Source organism: Egretta garzetta, unplaced genomic scaffold, assembly GCF_000687185.1.
Source record: "Egretta garzetta isolate BGI_Z169 unplaced genomic scaffold, ASM68718v1 scaffold113, whole genome shotgun sequence".
NCBI lineage: Eukaryota > Metazoa > Chordata > Aves > Pelecaniformes > Ardeidae > Egretta > Egretta garzetta.
In genome coordinates, this window is record NW_009259115.1 from 828,938 (window position 1) to 850,899 (window position 21,962).

Genomic DNA, 21,962 nt, shown 5'->3' on the forward strand with positions numbered 1-21,962 from the left:
CAGAACTTTTTCACCATGGTGTCCAGGCTCTGTTCTCTGTACCAGGCTTGTCAATGCCTGTCTTGTTACAGGGTAGTCCTATACTGGACACAGTATCTGGTTGTGGTCTCATAAGCCAAACAGAGAGGAATAATTAATTGTTTCAAATGCTTAACTATGTTCTTTCTGATACAGGCCAGCATGGGGCTGACTTTGCTGCATGGACAGGTCTTGGTGTTTAACAATGGTTACATGGATCATAAGATAACAGAAATAGACCGCTCGTGTTTCCTGTCATTCGCTTACAACTATAGGTGGAAGGTCTGTATTCTGCTTGACTGACTCTTTTATAAAGGCACTTCTGGAAAGCTGGAGCAGAAAGCTTGCTTGACAACAGTCACAGCTGCCATTAGCAAAAACCATGACCAAAAGTGTCTGATCATGGAGATGTGGTGAATCTTTTGGTGATCAATGGTGTGCAAAGCACTTTAACAAGGTGTACTACAGTGTGTCAGATAGTAGACTGAGAGCTGTGGATATTACACACTACATGTCAGCTGCGGGATACCATTTGCTTTCATGGCTTGTATGTGCTGCTCTGTTGTAGTCTTAAAATAATCCAAATGTGTTTACACCAGAACTTTTTCACCATGGTGTCCAGGCTCTGTTCTCTGTACCAGGCTTGTCAATGCCTGTCTTGTTACAGGGTAGTCCTATACTGGACACAGTATCTGGTTGTGGTCTCATAAGCCAAACAGAGAGGAATAATTAATTGTTTCAAATGCTTAACTATGTTCTTTCTGATACAGGCCAGCATGGGGCTGACTTTGCTGCATGGACAGGCTGTTACTGATGTTCAGCTTGCTGATGTGAAGAACCCCCAGTCCTTTCCTGCAAAGCTGCTGTCTAGTTGGTGGGCTACAGCCTGGACCTCTTTGTGCTGTTGCGCAGAGTTACTCCATCCTAGGTGCAGGGTTATGATACTGGATGGGAGTATTGGATGTTGTAGAAGCAGCAACTGATGGTAGGACAAATGGAGTGGCCGGCTGTGGCAGGGACTTAGGAGTTTCCAGAGACAGGGAAAATGACACATTTGGCATTGTCAAGACCAAAGAAAGAGGGATTGTAACTGCAGAGGGGAAATGCTGTGTGGATGGAGGATTGCTTCCAGCCTGGCTCTGAGAACCTACAGAATCTGAGTCAAAATTATCAGCAGCAGATTGGAGAAAATCAGTGACTTGGCCATGGGGATTGAAGGTGGCAGGGAGAGAGGTGAAACAACCAAGGGAATTGGGAATGGAAACTGAGCACAGTCTATTTGAATGATGCTAAGACAGGCTGGTGCTATGTCAACATGAGTTTGCAGAGAAATGAGCATGCAGATGAAGTATCCCTTGGAAAAGGATACTCTGTGCTGTGTCATTTCCTCTGTTGTTAGAGGAGCAGAGTTTGAAGCAGTACTGCTGCTGCAGTTGGAACAAGTCACCTTTTGATAAGCGAGTGCCTGGACAGACCTTATTCCATGTGATTGACTGTGAGCAACATTCATCCTGGTAACTCATGGAGGTTCACCAAAGTGTCATTGCTTCTTTTGTAAGAGCTACAGTACAGCAGTAAGCGTGGACTGCTCCCCACAATTCTGGGGGAGGTGTTGGATAATGTTTCCATTTGTTAAGTAATGTGGAAAAATGTAAGGGTTTCTATATACCTGTATCTAGACTTATGTGCATATATATAATGAGCATGTATCCATACTTACACTTACATATGCCTAATACACACCCACATTTTATGTATGTTCCAGTTATTGTATCTATTATATATCTAGACATGCATGCAAACAAAAATCCTTAATATTTTCAGCTGGAACCTTCTATAGGAGTAAAAAAGCTGCCTTTTTTTCTCCTGTGTTTAAAGGCCTTGTGCTCTAGCAAGGACTAGGTGATGGAAAGGATGGTGTGTGTGCTGTGCTTGCAGCAGACATGTGCTTTGCTATTGATGAGGGCAGAGACACTAAGTGGAAAAGGGTAAAATGTGCAGAGCAGAGGGAGCTCAGTCTAATGGCACTAGCTCGTGTCAGAGTGTGCCAGACCCAGTGTTAGTGTTACGGCATCAAAGGTGCAAGATCACAGCGCTGTCGCTGTTCCTTAGGCACTGCTCTGACCAGCAAGAAGTGGGATCCTTGGAGACTGCTTTGCTTTTAACTGTGAAATCTGTGTTTTCTGGGGATGGAAGCACCTGTCACAAAACCTGCTATAAGACTGGATTTAATAAAATACATCTGATAAATCCCAGGGAAAGCCAATTTGAATTCAGTCTTTTAGGAGGCCTCTGGCACTAGAAAAATATTGTATTTGGATTTTTCTAGCGTATGTGCTGTGTTTTTTTTTTTCTTTCTAAGAGTATTTCATCTGGAAATGTTTACCAGCTTGCTTCCCTAGCAGAAATGCTGAGGGCTTAGAATGTGGAAGAAATCCTGCCAGGATAGTGTCTTTTTTTTTTTCTGAAGAGGATTTGGGATATGTTCTTCACAGTTCATATGCCTTCTTTCATTTCCAGACTTCTCATACATTTCTGCTAATGTAATCCTGAACTAGGTTTTCAAAAGAGGGAATCCTTGCTGATAGGTAAACAGAGAGTAGTATAGGGGAGAACTGTTTTACAGCAACAGTCCCAGAGAGGAAATTTTTGACCACCCCCAGTCTAGTATTTGATTAAATGCTGCATGGCAAGCATTCCTGACTGATGTGCATATAAATAGAGAACAGAATTTCCTTTATCTATGATGCTTTTCATATTCAAGGTAACACAAAGTTTGCAAAAATATTAATGTGAAAAATATGGCTACCATGAGTGATTTCTCAAGGGGCATTAAATCCTCTACAGCAGTGCACACACTGCCTGTCAACAAGTGGTTTTGAAAACTTGAAAGCAGGGAGGGAATTTCAAATTGGGTTGGCAGTCCTTTGGACCTTGGGCAGCTTTGCCCTCGTATGACTGGTGTGTGTGTTCCTCTGTATGGAGGAACTACAATTCAATTCCCTATTTGTTTCACAAAAGGTGTAATGAACTGAACCAACTTTGTAGAGAAGTACACAAAACACAGTACCTTAAGAACCATGTGAAGCATCATTTGCAGGCCATTCTTGCCTGGGTATTTCCCAGCAATGTTGGAAACGGATAAGTTGAAGAGGTTTGCTCCTGTTTCTGTGCAGATGGCATGGACCAACATTTTCTTTCCAACACCAGCAGGTCCAGCTAGTAACAAGGCTTTCACCAAAGGAGCCTTCTCATGGACTGTTTGGGAACCTGTAAAAAGTCATATGGCACTATTACTGCTTTCGTTTAAGTCTGCCATAAAGGTGACTGTAATTCTTCCTTTTTTAATTGACTGTAAATAATTTATAATGGGAATTCATTGTTTCCTTAATATGGCACAAATGCTCTTTAATTCTGTACAATGAAAGCTGTGACTGTAGCACACTTGAGTTGACATCCCTGTTTGTAGCAAAACTCAACCACATTTATTTGTACTTTCTGATGGGCAAACTTCAGCTCTAAATCTATGTGAGCTAAAAGAGCAGTAACTCACTGGTAAATCTTTGAGGATGGACACAAGATCAGAGCACTGAAATGGAACTGCTGCTGCTGGCTGTGTACAGACAAGCCTGGTGCTCTGCACAGGGACAACTGCCTTCCCTCAGCTGTCAGGCAGAGGTGGAGAGGTACCTGTGGCTTTAAGCTTTGCATTTGTTGTCAGAGCAGGTCCTCACTCTCTGCAGTTGGACAAGGGTACAGATTCATGTTGCATGTAGGACTAGCAGAACTCCTTCCTGCTGCCTGAAATGACACTTTCCAGCTTCCCCATCTTTAGAGAAAACAAACTAATGGGATGATCTTTTGGAGCTGTGTTTATCAGTGCTTTTGAAACAGATGTTACCATGTGTTTAATTTTCTCTCCTTTAACTTCTGCATGCACCTCCCTTTCTTGGGTAATTTTTTCCTCTTAAATGTTATTGCTGTTCAGTAAGCATTGGAGACTCTGGCTGTTCGTTACTTTAGGCTAGCTCTGCTCCAAAATCCTTCACTGCTGTTACCCCCTCTGCGCATACCTGCTGCGTGTAGTGCTAGCGTATCTGCAGAGGAGCCAATGTTATTCCCCAGTCTGGAACATTGCAGTTGCACGTTGCAGAGCAGGTATGATATATCTGCTAGGAGAAGGAGGATCCTTTTCTGTTCCCTTCATTTTATTCAGGTGAGCAAATGAAAACGCCAGGGTTGCTATGCTTCACTTGCTCTGCCAGCAGCGATGACTGCTCAGCATTTCTAAATCTGTCTCTATGGCTGCTCCAGGTAAACTCATTCTGGGCTGTAAGAAATATGCTCCATCACTGGGGAAAGCCTAGCAGAAATGCTTGCATTGTGAAAACAGAACCACAGGGAGATTTAGGTGGCTGGTGGTGATAAAACTTGTTTTCCCTGCAGCTCTGTCACTGTATGAATTAGGTACAGGTGAACCTCCAGAGATAGAAGTAGCAGGAAATGTCAAATGCTTTATCCATACCCACTCGTAGTCCAGTAACATCACTGCCTTGATGCCTAAAAACATCCTGTCTCAGTAGTGGTGGTTGTTAAAGTAAGATTTGAAAAATCTATGTGAACATCCACTACTTCTGAAGGTCTTTGAGACTGGTGTCTATCAGACTATGGGACTTGGGGAAACCAGCCCCAAAAGTGATGGGCTGCAGAGGGAGCCTATGGCTTAGCCCAAAAGAGGTCCTCAGGTTAGGGGAGACAGCTAGGTAAGAATGGTATTTAAACACAAATCAAATCAGGCTGCCTATCTGTGTCCTAATGGTTTAACATCCCAACTAAACGACAATGAGCTGAGTGCTAAGATGAATGCCATTATTTCAGCACTGTGCAGGATGTAGTGAAGTTGTCAGCCACCCAGGCTTTATTAATATTTGGGCACTCCATACCAATCTATTACTATTACACAAAGATTTATTATGAGGGGAGCAGAAGACGACTCTGTGGTTAAAGATGAAGTATATCTTCTACTGTTATTTCTCCTTTCAGCTGCTTATAATTTTCTCAATGCCACTTAAGCTGGAGCTTTGATACAATCAGGTGACTATTTTGAGAAAAACTTTCACTTCTATGCACACACAATTATATAGTTATTAACTAGTTCTGAGCCCAATTAAGTAAAATGTCATCCATAACATATCATCCAAAAGGTGAAACCATTCCTGTGCCTTTTCTTGGCTCGTGCAAGTTTTTTTTTTTTCACTTGGAGGCATTTTTCAAATGGCTATTGCAAATATATTGTTTGTTTAACTAGTCCAGGGTCTCTTTTCCCTAGATTTTTAACCAATTGTATAAATGGCAGAAAATTTATGGGTTCTCTTTCCTCTTGCCTTGGGGGGGTGTCTTGGGGCTTGATTTCACTAGACTAGATGGTGTTAAAACATAACCTTGGAGGAGTTATATGTGATACACCACATTGCAGTTGGTGCAGACAGGGATAACTGCTGAGCCCTCTCAGCTGACTGTGGTCAAACCTGCAGCCAACCCCTGAGGGTTTACCCAAAACCAGCTGAGAGTGTTTGAGATATGAAGAGCCCCATCTAGGTTGAAGGTGGGGTGCTGCTAGCACCCTGTTTGTTAACCTGACTCTTCAGACTGAGCTGTAGGATGAAATGAGCACTCTGCTCTTCCTGAAACCCAAATGAAGCAGACTTGCACACTATTGCACTGAGCCTTCTACAACACACTGAGCCCAATTCTGGGGACAGGGGGAGCCCGAGGAGAGCCACAGAGCATGTATGTGCAGAACAGCCTGAGCACCAGTCCTTCTGGACGGTGTGCAAAGGGGACAGAAAAGCAGAAGCTCTGTGTCATCTCTGCTCCATTTGCCAGAATGTGAGGCAGGGAGACATCAGCTATTTTGCCCTATAAAGGGGATGAGCAGACAATGACACAGCCTGGGGGAGGATATGCCTAGTTAAAATCTCCCCTAAATCCAATCAGGATGCAAGCAAAGTATAAGCAGAAGCCCTTGAGAGATGCACTTCTTGCAATCACTAGAGTTTGGCTTAATGCTGTTCCCAAGTAGATTATGGGATAGATTTTGTATTAAAAGCAAACAACCTAACCTAGCAAAGCCTTGTTAGATATTGGCTAAGTCTGGCATTAAAACTGCAAGGGCATTTAAAAAGTGTTCTCTCTGATGTACGAAATGTATTCAGACTAATTCCTTAAATGATTGCATTGTTTAGTACTGAGTAACATTAGCCAGCTTGTAAAAGGTAAATTGCAACCTTAGCCCTTCCCTTAACTTGATTAATTTTGATCACTGGAGCTTGTTTTAGCTATTATCTTTCCCAAGTGATTTCCTTTTATGTGCTGCCATTCACAAACTGTTAACATGCAAACAGAGATGGCATGGAAATGCAATACCTGACAATAGCATGTGCAAGATCCTTTATGCACTATTAAAATGATATGGTCTTCACTCAGAAGGCTTAATTGAAAAACAATTATACTGCAAAATGCTTTAGATTACAATTAATCAAGCCCTGTCAAAGCCAGTAAAAATGCATGTTACTGACAGGAAGCAAAGCCATTGTATTCTGCCCTCTAGTAATTTTTGCTGTGCTCTTACCTAATGGCAATATTCCATACAGTGCTATTAGCTGTCTGACATCTGCGAGAGAGGGCATCGGCTCTATATCTACCTGACGAAGTGTGGTCCCCAGATAGCTGTACTCGCCTGTAGGGAGGAAGCATGGGCTTAATAAACGTGACACTGCATTGTTATAAAATGCATAACTCAAGGAATGAAAAACTACCATAGAATACCAATAAAACGTGCTCTCAGCAAACCCAGTACTGTCAAGGGATAGGGACTCAAGCAGGGCAATATTGTTGTGGAATGTGGCCCTGAGAAATCTGAAAGGTGAATTGCAAAGTAAAATGAAGTTAAGCACACTGTGGACTTTCCCTTCCAGACTGTGGAAGGCGTTCAGCAGAGCAGTCTGTCTCGAGTAACCTTTTAAAGAAACTTTGTGGAGAAGAATAATTAGTAGCACCATAAATCACGCTGCTGGCAAAGGATCTCCAGATTTGGGATTCTGCGGGGCTGGAATCCCAGTGAACCAAGCCCTATTGAAAGGATTTCTAAAAGGGGGAAAAGATATTTTAACAAGCATTTCCCCTGGCTGCATCACATCTCAGCTTCTTGCTATGTTAGACATTTAAGTGTGTCACCTGATTTGGTGGGGCTTTTTGCTTTGCAGTTCACCTTTTTTGTTCAAAAAAAAAAAAACCAAAAACCTCCACAAAACTACCCAAAGAAAACTAAAAATCCCTGACGTGAACTGAAAGGATCTAATCTTGCCTCAGCTCTTGTTACAGAGCCATAATCGCATTGCTTGCCCTGTCAAAGTCCATATACAAGACATGTTAGAGAACAAAGATCCAGAAGGATGGGCCACAAGCAAGAAAACTAGTTGTGACAATGTAGTCAATGATTATTTTTTAGCATAAAATACGTGTTGTTATGGTGAATATTATTGAAAAATAACTGTACTGTGTTTTATTGGAGATAAAAAGGGAGAACACTAGAGCTCTCTGGAGCAGAGGTAAATTAGCAATGGTTAAGAGAGAAAGTGGAGTTGTAATTTGGGGGCAAAAAGGCAGACAAGCCCTGGTGAAACTGCCCCCTCCCCTCTGAAGAATAAAATTCATTTCAGGTTTTATCTTTTATTTAAGGAGAAATCAAAAGAACTGGATAGGAATTAATCTTCACAGATTTAATTAGAAGGCATCAAAGGGTTTAATTGCAACTGAACATAAATCACAGTGGATATTCTCTCACTAATTTAGATAAGGTCACCAAGAAAATTAGTTCAGTGATGTCAGTTTGTCATAGAGAGGGGACATCTTGGTGCCTTTACTCGCTGTGTAGCACAATTCCACTCTTTGTCCTTTCCCCAGGAACTGGGAGTGAGTGACCTTCCTTAGACTTCATCTGCTCTGCTTTTACAGGGCTGATACTTATTTTTCTGCAGGCTTTGACTGTGTCCTTGGAACCTTTAAAGAGGAAGATTCTTTGGTATTCGAAAGAAAAGTTAGGTCCAAATCCTAGGCCTTCTGTATCTTGTTCTGGCAGCTCAAGAAGCATGACTGAGTTTTGAGCAGAGAAGAGCTGGCTTTGACAGTCTGGGCCACCTCCTTGCTGCCTGGTCTGCATGGGCCAGCACCTGTGCTGGGACATGTGGGGGACCTGGCATGGATGTAGGCAGCCAGATGAGCGTCACTAGGCTCTGCATTTTGTGCCCAACACCTTCTGCTGCTGGGAAGTGAATATTCCTAGTGTAATTTGGAGCAGCCCTTGTGTAGCTCTATGCTGCAGAGGAGCCAAGGCTTCAAATCTTGGGGTCAAGGGAAGATGGCCCAAAGCAATCAGGGCCTGCTTCCAAGTTTGATGTTACCAGCTGTTAATTATTATCCACTGGCTAAGATATGCTTTCAAAACATCTGTAGTAGGGAATATTTGTTGGACAAAAGTGACCTTGATGGTACTGGTTGGGTGAATGAAGGAATAATGAAAATCTTCCATTATGGATTGAATACTTGTTAATTCAGCCTTCAACAGAATGGGCAAAGACTCTGAAAGCAATGATTTTCTCTTCTAAGAGTTTATATAAACATGGCATTTAGAGGTGGTGCATGAGAATCCAGCTTTTCTGGCTTGGATACATACTATACTAACAGCAACTGGCATTGTGCCTTCTAGATGTCTGCAAATACAAATAATGGTGGTCTTTGAAACAACTGAATTTTGGGTTTTTTGCTGCTAAGGTTGCTGTGACTTTACTGTATGTCACTGAATGCTTTTAGAGATGGTGTCAGACCCCTGTGAAGCCTGCAAGTGGGTTTTTTTCTGTGTAGAGCCTGGGCAAGCATGTCTGACTGCAGCTGCAGGTAACAAACTGGGCAAGAAGACTATGAAATGCAGAACTAGGCAGAGACACGTCTTACTCAAATCAAGGGCCAGATATGCCTCAAAGCGCTGCTCAAAGTTCAGGGGCAGTCAGGGAGGTGGAGGTGAAGGCGGCTGGTATTCTCTGCTGAATGAACAAATGCTGATGGTATGATTTTTGCTGTTCTCTGGGAAATATTCTGGATGGACTATGACCCCTAGTCTGATACACCTGCACTGTCTTGCCAGTGCCTGGCCAGTGCTCCTTAAAGGATGTCCTGTTTCACCTCAGAGTGGTTTGTGACATCCAAAAATATTCAAGGCTTCCAGGCGTTAGTGCTTGCAGCTAAGCATCAACTCTACAAACAGGTCCTGGTTTCAGCAGCAGAAGTGAAAGGTACTAAGCACCCTGCAGAAACAGACTTGATTTGCATACATGGCTTTAGATATTAAAGTTGGAAAGTCCTGAAAGTGTAATTACTCTTGACTGGAAATAGGGGTCAGTGAACATTGAATGGCTGGAGATTTGGTTAGACTAAAAACTGTATTAGCTGTAAAATGTGTACTTTACCAACATAATCGGAGAGATTCACAGTCTTGGCTTTTATTAGTAATCCTTCTTCCACTAGTTCTCTGTACAGAGAATCGATGGTCCTATGGACAAGAGACATCACTCAGAAATTCTAGGGGACTGTAAATAAAAGCGTAGTCCTTCGATACGTGAACTAGCTTCAGAATTTGTTATGCTTCCTCAGCTTTATAAATGTACTTTGTAGCTCAGAAGTAAAGGTGATTAGCTCCATCAATATGAAATCAATAAGTACAGTTTCCTGCGTTATGGCAAGGAGTATCTTTTATTACCTCGCACACCGCATGGCTCCATCTCGCACCAGTTCCATTACCCATTTCCAGGTGATGCAAGATCAGTTATGACTTGTGTAATAGACTCATTCATTAATATCAATTACTGGGAAATTATTTTTAAATTATATAATAATAGCAATCCTAACACTACTATACCTATTCACTTAGCTCTCCAATTAGTAGTAATTCATTAATTCTTCCTGGGATTTAGTATGTTTGCAATAGACAGCCTGATCTCATCAGGAACATACTGGGAATAACTCCATCGGAGCATCCAGTGGTCCATCTACTGCAGTGGTAGGGTGATGCTGGCCAAAGGAGGATTGAGCTAAAAACATACAGTAGAAACTGTAGCATAACTTCTCCAGAGGAACAGTTTCTTCTTATCTCCATTAGTGGTTGGAAATAGCTCTTGGTAATTGAGGATTTAATACATTTACATTTGTATCCAGTTTTCTATTGATGTGGATGTTCTCCTTAGTCTCTCTTTTGGAGTTCTAACTAAATATTAATTTCAATGACGTTTCTGGGTTCTACAGATTGATACTGCTTCAAGAATTACAGAAAATGAATAAGCCTGTTGGAAATTTTTCTTACATTGTTAGTGTAAACAACATTGATTTGAAGCTATTTAGGTCTTTCCCTGTTTGTGTACTTTTCGCATCCTTTCCCTTCAATATCTGAGCTTTTTTTGCCTTTGTCACCTATCTTAATTGGGACATTCTGGTATTGCTACAATAAAAATATTTAATAGTAACTCTCAGCTGGCTAATAAAACCATATATATAATTTGAGGTCTGCAGCTCTCTTCCATTTCAGCTGGGAAGCTTTGTGTTTATGCAGTGTTAGTGGCACAATTAGTACAGCAGTCACAATAAGGAAATACAAAATTTAACGCACCTTCAACAGCATTGATTTTGCCACTCTGACTCTTGCTTTCATTCTCAGTGATTTTATGTTGGAGTATGCATCATAAAACAAGCAGAAGGTAGAATGGGACTAACCTGACAGTTCTGTTGGGAGCATGACTTCCACTTTTCCTATCTTATTATTTTTACTGTGCAAGCTTTACGATGCATGCCCTGAGTCTCCCTCAAGTAAGCGTGATGTGATCAGTCTCTGACTAAAGCTCCCTGTGCCCCCTCCACCATCTCAAAAATGAGATGAACCTGAGTTTTTCTTGGTTATTTCTGAAATCCTTCCTCCTTCCTTGCTCAGCAGGGAAGAGCAAAGCATTGGAGCCAACATGCCACATAAACTATGATTAAAAGCCAGCTACTATAAAGCTTGTGCTCCTAAATGGCTGTATGTTGTATTAAGTTTGTTTATAAGAAGCAGGTATGTGCAAGAGTAATTTTAAATGCACAGAATATATGCATACTTGTTTGACACTGTTCTTGTAAGAGACGTCATGCTCTGTTATAATCTGACGAGTTTATTTTAAATATTTGCTTAGAGAGGTTTTATATTTTAAAGCAGGTAAAGAGATCATTGACTGATTGTGTAGTGCAAGCACCCAAATGATCTAGTCCAGGTCTTGCTGTGCACGTCTTGTAGAAATGGATTTGTGGGGTGAATCCCATGTGCTTCCTCCTGCAGTAATTGATTGTGTGTCTTCATGTTGTTCTGCAGCCCTGCTCCCCTGGGAGCTGGGTCTGTTCCTGCCCTGTATTGCTGCTGGGTCAGCAGGTCCCAGCAGTGATACCTCTGTGTAGGTGTCTGTATTATGTGTACAGGTGAAAAATGGCCAGCTTATCAGTGAATGCATCACGAGCTCACTGAAAATGGAATGTCAAAAGAAGAAATAATCTCAAATCCCCCAAACAGAATAGGGGTGCTTAAAAAAGCAAGGATACACAAATAGTCAGGTCTGACAGAACTCTTACTGATAAATAAGACTGATTTATGACATGTATGTTTCACCTAAGATGTGAAGGGTGATTTATAGAGTACAGGGGCCTGTGTGCAGCCTCCCTTGCCAGGCTTCAGCTGAGATGGAAAATCTGATGGTCAACAGAACTGCCAGGTGCTTTTGCTCCTGCAGAGAGGATGGGAAAGAGGCACCTGGGGCCAGTATCCTGCCTAAATGTTACATGTGTTTAGCTTTGCATACTGGAATTAACCTGACTGAAGTTAATGGACACTGGCTCAAGTAGTGTGTTGTTGCAGAATGGGGATCTTAATTTGTATGAGTTGTTGGAGATGGCGGGGGGGGCGGGGAGGGGAAACAAGGTCTGTAGTGTGTGCCATTAAAGCAGTGTTTTGTTGCTGTTGGTGCTGTGAAGCCATCAACTGGGGAGGGACAGTGGGCAAGTTGTAGTGTTCACTGGGAATGCAAAAAAGGTTTTAGCTAAAGTGTATGTGCTTCAAGTTTGTGGAAGTTTTTTTATCATCTAGGCTTTTTATGGATGTTTATAGCTGTTAATAAAAAGGTTTTATCTGTAGTAGGGCTCCTGATGCTGGTAAGCATAACAATGTTGAGATGCTCCTTGCGTAATTAGAAACTAGAAGGGTTGACAGCATATCTAATACAAAGTGGATGCAGTCTCTCGTTGTCAGAATCTCAGGCAAACAGGTCCTCTCTTTACCTGTCAGGAGTTAGATCTTCCTCCATCTCTGGTATCTTTTTCCTCATGGTTGCCCTTTTTTTCTGAGGACCACAAAAACAGGCTAGAATTAGTGACATTAATACAGATATATATATATATGTATATATGAAGCAAAGTGAGGGCCAGAATAAAAAATGTTTCAGTGTTTGGATGTGGCCCCTGTTACTGAAGGAACCCAAAGGGAAATGTCATATCCTTGAATGTCCTGAGGGAAGGAAGTCATGTCCCAGTTCATAAAAACACAGGAGATGTTCCCATTTATAAGTGTTTCACCAAGGCACAGGAGAGGTGAAGCACTATAGGCTGAGGAGCTGTGTCCAGCCTACAAATCTCATGCAGATCCTGCGGCAGGTGCTCTTGGACTGGACTCTGCATGAAGTAAACTGGTGGATGTTGCTTCCTTCTAGAATATAGCTGCTTGGGGAGCCTGTGTACCTCCACAATGAGTGTTCAAAGCAATAAGTCCTGCTCCTTCCAGTAGAGGTTGCATTCAAAAAAATCCCACGGTCATTTGCCCCAGGAGAACACTCTTCTCCTTCCTTTTTGGAGTATGACCCTGGTTGAGTGGGTACGGCCCTTACATGAGAGGGAAGCAGGAAGGAAAAGGGTGTGGAGTCCAAGTAGCTGCTCCAGAGACTGATCATGCTTTTTTTTTACTCTGGGGTAAAATATATAAGCAGCTTCCCTGAGGGTCATGCAGGGTGCTTACAGCTGGACCAGGACCTGAAATCAGAGTCTCCTGAGTCTCCAGCTAGCCTCCTAACCATTAGACATCCTTCCGCCTTCTCTTTCCTAATGCCTCAGGGAAGAAGCTTGAAGAGGTCAGGAAAACATGACCTGCTCTTCTCTTGATATTTTCACCGCACTTTCACTATGGGAGGATTTTGACTTGTGACTAGTTTCTTTACATACTTCAAAAAAACCCATGGATAATGTAAATAAGAAAGATATGAATCAATAATGTCAAGCCCCTCCATTAATTACAGCTCACAAGCCATAAATATGGTTAGGGATAGTTAGCAGTGGGGAAGGCATCATTAACCCATGTTAGTGTCCACCACTGGTGTCCATACTTAAGTTCTGCAAAGTACTTCAGCGTTACTTCAGTTGAACTAGTTATGCAGCAACACTTGTGCACTGTGGGATTTCTTCAATGGCTTAAATTTAAGCACGTGCTTAAATTCTTAGTTGATCAAGACAGCTTTTTATTTCCAAAAGTTTGTTTGCTTTCCTGGGAACACAATAGTTTACTTTTTTAATAGTGAATACTTTTGCACAGCTTTAGAGGCAATGTTATTAAGTTAAAAAAAATCCTAGCCAGTTATCTGGACAATGCTGGGTTTTTTCCTAGAATGGATCAGCAATGTTCATAAATACATCAATTGTAAGTTTTCAAGGACAGTTGCAATGTAAATAACCTATGGTTCAATTGCCTACTACTGTTTACAGTGCAACAAAGATAATCCAGATGAAAATGTAAATTAAACCCAGAAACTATATGGATAAGATAACTGGGAAAAGGTGATGTTTTTCAGTTTTGGATTAGAATAATGCAAGAAACTATCTGCAGAACTACACCTTAGGTTTCTTTACATAAAAAAAGCTTGTCAGCAAATACCTGTTAGAATGTGCCAGTGGCGTTTTGCTTTAAAGAAAAGGAATAGGAAGAACAAAGAATTTGCCATGCTGTTTTAACAACTGAGGAAATATTGAGACTGTCAGCAGTTTATTTCTGGTGTTTCTCCAGCTTTGTCTCTAATCTTTCTTCCAACAAGCTAGAAATTACATATCATGGGGTCTGACTGGGAAGAAAAGACAGTTTCTACCTATGTAAAGACACTAAGCATATGTTGAATTTATTGGCCAACTGGTATTGTCCTCAAGGCAGCTTCACCAATAAAGTAACTGAAAAGCAAAACAAAAATGAACTATGCAGGGGAAAAATGTGTTTTTCTAATTAACATCAGCATTTATGGGAAATTTGGCAAACAGAGATGCGATAAGGGGAAATACGAATTGTAGACAATGGCTTTCATCCAAAATGTCTTACTGGGAACTGCTTTTATTTAGAAAATGATAATGTTTAATGAATGTAAACACACTTGTCATTTATAATGGAAATCTCGTTGTTTCTATCTCTGAAATGTCAGTCTAGCTTCTGTGTAGCCATCCATTTACTTGGTTATTTTCTGCTTTGGTAAGTCACATGTAGTGAACTGCATTAGTTATTAGTTGGTAGATGACAGAAGACTCTTTTCCATGCTCAGTGTGGTGTCTTGTCTTGCTGTGTGGGCTCATGAAAATGTTTTGAGTAGCTCAGAGGTTGCTACAAGCAAACACAGACGTGATTTCAGACCAGATTCCAGAGCAGAGTGTCTCTGGCACCAGCAGGGAGAGGGTAGTCAAAATGTTGCATTGAGGGAACTGTTCCATGTTGGAACTGCAGGATCTATGTCACCCTTTGGCTGTGATCATACAAGTCCTGCTGCCATCAGCTGCCCACAGGTATGTGGAGAAGTAAAGAGAGAAAAGTACTCCTGTGGTTTAAGGGAAATGACAGTGTATAAGCAACAGTCTATGAAGTATTTGAGCAGATTCCTTAGACCATGTGTAGTGCTCGGATGGGAGGCTGCGCAAGTGCAGATTTGCACTGTGTGTGCATCTGCTCTGGACTGAGAAGTCTTTTCTGGTAATGCCAAGATATAAAGAGCAGCTCCTGATACTTGTACTGAAAAAGTCCTTAGACAAAGATGTTCCCACTTGATTATTAGGCACTTGCTAAATGAGGGGCTCTAATCTGTGATCCCTTTTCGGTTCAGCTACAGCATCCAAAGAGGTTACAGCCCCCACAGCTGGCTGAGAGCAATCTCCATCAGCTGCAGAAAATCCAGCAATGACTGTGAATCACTGACCTCACTCCTAGCCTTTCCTCAGTTCTGACCCAGCTTGCCTTTTGGCTTTACTCACTATGGCTTTGCTCTTATCAAGTCTTTAGACTGAGGTCAATATTCTTAACACAGTTAATTGCTATAGTTAACCTCTTGTGGTTTTTAATGCTGCTTCTGCCTGGCTGCATTAAAAAGGGATATCCAAAGCTGGGTTGAGATGCTAGCAAGGCCTATTTCAAAGCAACTTTTACACACTTAGGTTCCCATGTCTCCTCCTTCTGTTTTTTTCTGAATTTTGTGTATGTGTGGGTGTGTTCATTTACAATGGGTTGCTTTACCTGCAGTTGGATTGGAAGCAAATCCTTATGGGAGCAGAGCAGGAAAAGCAGCACAACAGGCTTGATAAAAAGCACTGATAAGCATTCACATGTAACTTCCAGGTCAGTAACTGCAAGGCTCATCTGTCAGCTCTTACTTTGGGTGCAAAACCAGTTTAAAGAAGCCAGGTCTGCAGTGGAGTACTTGCGGATTCCCAAATACCCTTGGGTGCTCAGCCCTCTGGTACATGGCATCCATCTAGAAGAAACACTTGTAAAACTGGTGGGTTGTGTTGAGCCACCCAAATTAGAAGCTTGGGTTATCAGCAGGCAGGGGTGGGCTCAGAACAACGTTTCACTAAGAAAAGTTTGCACTGGCATGAGGATGCCACCAACTTTTTAGAAATAAATTACCTCTGAAAATGTTAGCCTTTTCTCTTTCACTTCAGGTCCTTTACAACAGGCTCCTCCAGCTAGGCTGGGTGGAGACTTGGACCTTCTGACACTTCTTTGCCAGCCTTCCTAGACACCAATGCCATATCAGGCAATCTCCCTTCATATCTTTCCTCAGCTTGCCTTTACACAGGTGCTTACAATCCCAGTGTGCTGAAACATGGCTGGGCAGATGACAAGCTGCCACTGTTCATAGTGAAGATAAATGCTATTGCAGCAGAGCTGAACCACATCACTTTGTTTCTGTTGTATCCTTATCCCATCTTCTCTGACAGTCATTAGACCAGGAGCTATCTGGAGCAATCAGTGCAGCACAGGGTGTCTCTTAACAAGGAAACTTGTACTATGTATGCTATCAGTGCTGGACTGTAAGGACAAATAACAGTGGGACAGTCTGTGGGGTGACATGCTTCCCACACTGATACAGGCATATGAGATCTCTGCCTCAAAAGTCAGTGGTGTGGCGTGTTGCATATTAGGTGCGATCTACTTAGTTTAGGTATTTCCAGATCAGCCTAATGGTCTGTAATGAGAAAAGCAATTTGTCCTTCTACCTGAAATGATCCTCCCACAAAGGTGGCAATTGAGCTTTTTATCTGAGGGGCAGTAAGAGCAATTCTTGATAGGGTTACATGTTCGCTTTTAATATTAAGTGGTATTTGAAGGTTTGGGAGCCAGTGATAAAGTTCAGCCTATAAAGTACAGTGCATGGAAATAAAGGAGTGGCCTACACATGTCTAGAGCTGTCAAATTTTGTTTATCTAAGACCTGAGTCATCTGCAACACTGGGAGGGAGCAATTAGCTTCCATATGCTTTCCCTTTAGAGTCCAATTCCAAAATATCCTTGCTGAATTCCCCACAAAAGGGACTTCCAAACAGGATTTCAAACTCAAATTATTTCCTGTGGATCAGGTAGATCTTTTTTTTAATATGGACTTGGGAGAATTTTTTTAAGTTCTAAACTATTTATCCTAAGTTGTGCTTGAAGAGGCAGAGGACATCCATCCTGTACACACCTGGGTAGTGACTGTTCCCTAACAACAAAAAAACCCCCTAGTTCTACTGTGCAAAGAAAGCAGAAGAAACCCCTTCTTACAACAGAGGGGTTGGCCAAATGTAGCACCATGAATTTGGGGTAACAACCTGCAGACAGAACACTCTACTTTTAAGAGTTTACTTAAGGAAATTACCCTTGCTACCCATTCTGCACTGACAGAGTGCAGACAAAGATTTGTATTCTCTGAAGAATGTTGAATCCTTCTTTCTTTGCAGAGTGTCCCTTTGGGGAGAAAAGAAGTTTTATGTTGTGCTCCAGACTTGTTTGTGGTTACAATCAGAATCCAAACCCACTGTTTCACATTGCATAATTAGAGGGGAGATGTATGGGACTTGGAATGTGGTAACACACACCTTGAAAAACTAGAAGATTTTTGCTGAATGACAAATTAATATGCTGCTTCCAAAACTTTTCAGCTCATGTTGTTCTTGTTATCTAGGCCAGATTTTCATAAAGCAGATCTGAAGTCTGTGTGCAGAGGTATACAAACATTGTGTTGGTTTACGGACCAAGATATTTATGCAAATACTAATTAGAAATAGCCTTTGCTAATGGCAATTAGACATTTCAAATTGTTTTGCATAGGAAAGATGTGTTTTGACTAATACTGGATACTTCCTTCCATTCCCCACCCCTAAAATAGAACTGATTTTTTTTTCAGAGAAAATATTTAGTAATATTTAATTAGTACTTCTTTTCCCTCTTCTCCCCTCCATTATTCTCTCAAGCTACTGGCACAACTTGGGAAAACACCTCCACCCAAACCTATTCCAATACTATATTGAAGGAAGAAAACCAACCCTAACATAAAGCTTTATAATTCCAATGTGATAGTTAGAAGAAGTTTTGACCAGCTGATTTAAATGTATCTGCCCATGACAACTTTGGGAAGACTGTTGTAATCTTTTGTCTGTGTATCTTAAGCCTCCCTATTTTTGAAACAGATTTAGCAATCCAATTGGTATCAGTTTTCAGAGTCGCTCCAGTCTTGTGTTATTAAACTGCCCCTGCACCTTTGTCAGGTGAAAGACCATTTTTAAAGATAATTTGAGTAGAAGTACTGCAACAGCAAGTATTTGCATGTTAAAGGGATTATAGAAATGAAATACAACATGAGATTAGAGTTGGCTATTTGCCCTGAGGATTTTAAGTGGATCTGCTGATTGAATGGTAGGGTCTGTAAGCTTTGAGTTATTTTGCACTGACATGATCTATAGTTTAAATGCTTGGGTAAGGAATTCAGGGAGCCATGAGCTGTGGAATTCTGCATAGGCAATGCTGTGAAACTAGATGTGAACATGACATGTGCTGTGTTTCAGTGGGTAACACATTAAAATAATGTATGTGTCTTAACCTACTTTATATGCTCAGATGAACCTGGCTTAATTGTAAGTCCCCAAACACTTCAATAGTAAGTTGTACTATTAAACAGTAGTAGTAGATGAAACAATGTGTACCTGGCTGTACACAATCTATGTGTTGTTAGAAGTAATGAAAGGTTACACCAAGACACTAAAAGTGAATTTTTTTTTTTGGTGAACCGTTTTGAAACACATTAACCGGTCCTCATTTAGAAGGAAAACATACAGCAGCTGGAGAACTTACTGACACCCAAATATGCCTTCCATGAAAGACTATTAATCTGAACCTGTCACTTTAAAGAGAGGGACTGCTTGGATTTTCCTGGTTAACTGGATCAGAGGATTTCAAGAGGGTGTGTATCCCTCTTGAAAATCTGATCTCTCTTGTAATGATTTATCTCTGGAATAGTTCAGCTTGTCCTAAGCAATATTTATAAAGGTTAAGGAATAATAATAGCTAAAGGAAAAGGCCCTTAAAAAAGCCACAGGTGAATAGATTTTTAAATGCTTCTGACTTAAGATCAGTAAATGTTTAAAGTAGATGTTTTGATGTTGGTATCTGTGAGGCTAGGGTTTGCACTGAATACCACTGTATCTGGGCAGAGAACTGATATTTACCCTGAATTCTCCCAAACGGCTGCTCTTACCTTTTCACTTTTTCTTCCTTTTTTCTGTTTGTTGCTCTTCTCTCCATCTACAGCCAGTTTGAGATTCTCCAGTTTCTGTTGCATCAATTCATCAACCTATCCAGACAGACACAGTTGAATCTTTCTAAGTCTTCTGTTCTGTCACCACACCTCAGACAAATGTTCAGCTAAACAAGTGTTAAAGTAAAGAACAGATAGTAGGGACTCTGGAAGGAGGTAAGGTCTATGCCAGGGCCAGTTCTTACAGCTGTAGAGAAATATACAGAGGCAATGCACATTATTAGTGTCCTCTTACTATTGTAAGCATACCTGCACTCTGATCTCTTCCTCCACTTCTTCCCGTTTCTCTTCTTTGATCAGCTCCGGGTCATGATCCTGGAGAAAATCCCATCCATCGTCTCTGTTCTGCCAAACGGCTGTTATCCAACAGAAAGAAAAAAGGGGGAAAAGTTACAGAAGCCATTGGTTTATCCAACTGCTTCTGGAGGCAAAAAAATAGATAGTTGTAGGCAGGTTTTATTAAATTATTAGCTGTATGAAAGTAACAGACTCTAGGGACCCTCACCAAGTTCAGAGCCCTGTTGTGTTGGTATCTGTAAATCTTGAGGTTAACTTTTTTTCTTGCCTTGGGCTGTAAATTGGTATCAGACTTCAGGAGGATAATGGGATATGGAGGTTGTCATTTTAGGGTTGTAAAGCTGAATGCCTGGAGTGTTGTTCATCTTCAAGACCAGGTAGTACAGTACCAGCTGAACCGTATCGTGCCCAATGCTGGCATTCTTTTTCTCTCTCCTTAACAGCATTATGCTTAAATCTTTACCATGAAGAAGTCACAAAGATGACTCCTGTCCCGAGGAGCGTGCTCTCTATGCATGTCTTTTGGCTGGCATTATGCAAGCTTGGGGAGCAAAGGAAGGTGTTTAATTTAAACCAGGAAGTTTTCCTTGTTCTCTCTTGCTCAGTTATCTCATGCTAAGTTAAAGCTGCTGCAGCCTTGTGAGTTAGCCTTTGTAGTAATTCATATGAGGCTGAAATATGGGCCAGGAGCACTGGAATATGCATAAAAGCCTGCACGGAGAACATGGAAGTGGGAGTGTGAGGGAACAGTGAGTCTGACAGAGCAATAACCTGCAAGTGACAGCCACGGAATTTTAACTCTGGGAGTTTTAAGCTTGATGCAGGAATTGAGAGGCAGTTGAAGTCTTTTCCAAAAAGATATAAGGCCCACCTTATACAGCACCTTTATTTCTTAGTGCTGTGCAAAGGATAAGTAAGAAGGAGCCCGAACTCCAGGAAGAAAGCAAGCTTGTGCAAACTGAAGATCAAAACCCCATTTATGATAAAGTAGATAGTGATCCTGAGGGGCAGCTCTTTATTTTTGTTGAGGCAAACTGCAATTTGGTCTTCAGAAAGAAAACTAAATGAGGTCTGGCAAGCTTGGTGCATATCTGAATTCTCTGCTATTAGCAAAAGGTAGCTCTTTTTTTAGTGGAAACACTTCTCCTTTCTACATTTTTGAACTAATTTAAAGGAAGATAATTAATATCTTTCACTTCCTTGTATTTTAAGCCCTGATAGTATCTTTATAAATAACAGCTAATCTCCAGCAGTACATGCTAATTCAATTTCCAGATGATTTAAAATGACAGCTTTCTACTTTAAGGCATAGGCTCCTTTATGAATCTGGTTTTTGTACAGAGGACTCTTTCCTGTATCCACTGCCATTTCTAAGGCACTATAAATTCAGGAAGGTTTTCATGGCACCCATAGGAGATCATTCAAGTTTTAGTCCAGTTAATATAATACTGGCTGCTATTTCCATCCCCTATGAATTTGCAGAGTCCAATAACATGCAGGGTATTTGTGGCTTTACACATGGGGAATAGTTTTTGCAGGTAAACAATCTTCATTTCATAACTGAAAATGGTAGGGATGGAGAAGGACAGTGGATTTTTTGGTAATGAGGAAAGAAACTCAAAGGTATAGACACTAATTTCTTTAAATTACTTGTGGGTCATCAGATGGCATGACAGATGTCGCATAGTATTTCAAGAGGGAAAGCTGATTTGCCCTAGTTAAAAGGTACCTCCTCCAGGCTTGCTGGCCTGGAATTTCAGCCTTGGGGAAAGGGGATATTACATGGGAGTTATGTGAATTTTAAAACACTTTCTGACCGGGTCAACAGGTTGCAAGTGCTATGTTTTCACAGGAGTATTAGGTTTTAGATATTTATTTTTCATAGAGAGATCCATAGATTTTTATTCTGTTTTTTTCATAATTGTTTATTGTCATTTTGTAAATTGATTAGTTGTTAATATCCACTGCAGGCAAACCAGTGACAGTCCCCATAGCTTAGGCAGCTGCCTTTGATATTACCTGGCAGCAAGTTTTCAGAGTGCTATATTAGCCACTAGGTTAGAGGTCCCTAATTTTAGAAGAGAGATCAATAACTCATAGGTGTTAGATGCTATGTTGCTCTTTCATAGATCAACAAAATGTTTCAAAGTTATTTTTAAAGTAAGGTCAGGAGGCTTAAGGATGTTGTGTTTTCACTGGCTGGTCAAAAGAGCCTGGTATTTTGTTACAGACAGGGTCATTCAGCTACGGGAGCTATTTTTGTGCATGTGTATATGCAGTGCAATTTATATCACCTCTTCTAAAATAGTTCATGTTTATCTTTAGATTATTTTATATGCATACCTCTCTAGCTCAGGACTCAAAAGACAGCCCAGGCCACTAACGTGACTGCTAACACCACCATCTCAGCCTGATCAGTTTTCACTCTGCAGACTTA

At 41.2% G+C, this 21,962-nt stretch overlaps 1 protein-coding gene across 1 annotated transcript in view; it reads right to left on the bottom strand.

Annotated features, from left to right (window-relative positions):
* The window catches only part of IQCA1 (IQ motif containing with AAA domain 1), a 100,030-nt gene that overhangs the window by 19,621 nt on the left and 58,447 nt on the right, over positions 1 to 21,962 (bottom strand). The window contains exons 9-14 of the mRNA XM_035891069.1: positions 19,478 to 19,584; positions 19,169 to 19,264; positions 12,424 to 12,485; positions 9,543 to 9,625; positions 6,650 to 6,757; positions 3,089 to 3,288 (exon numbers count right to left, since the gene is read on the bottom strand). Of these exons, the coding sequence (XP_035746962.1) occupies positions 3,089 to 3,288; positions 6,650 to 6,757; positions 9,543 to 9,625; positions 12,424 to 12,485; positions 19,169 to 19,264; positions 19,478 to 19,584 (656 nt within the window). The remainder of the gene's footprint in view (positions 1 to 3,088; positions 3,289 to 6,649; positions 6,758 to 9,542; positions 9,626 to 12,423; positions 12,486 to 19,168; positions 19,265 to 19,477; positions 19,585 to 21,962) is intronic.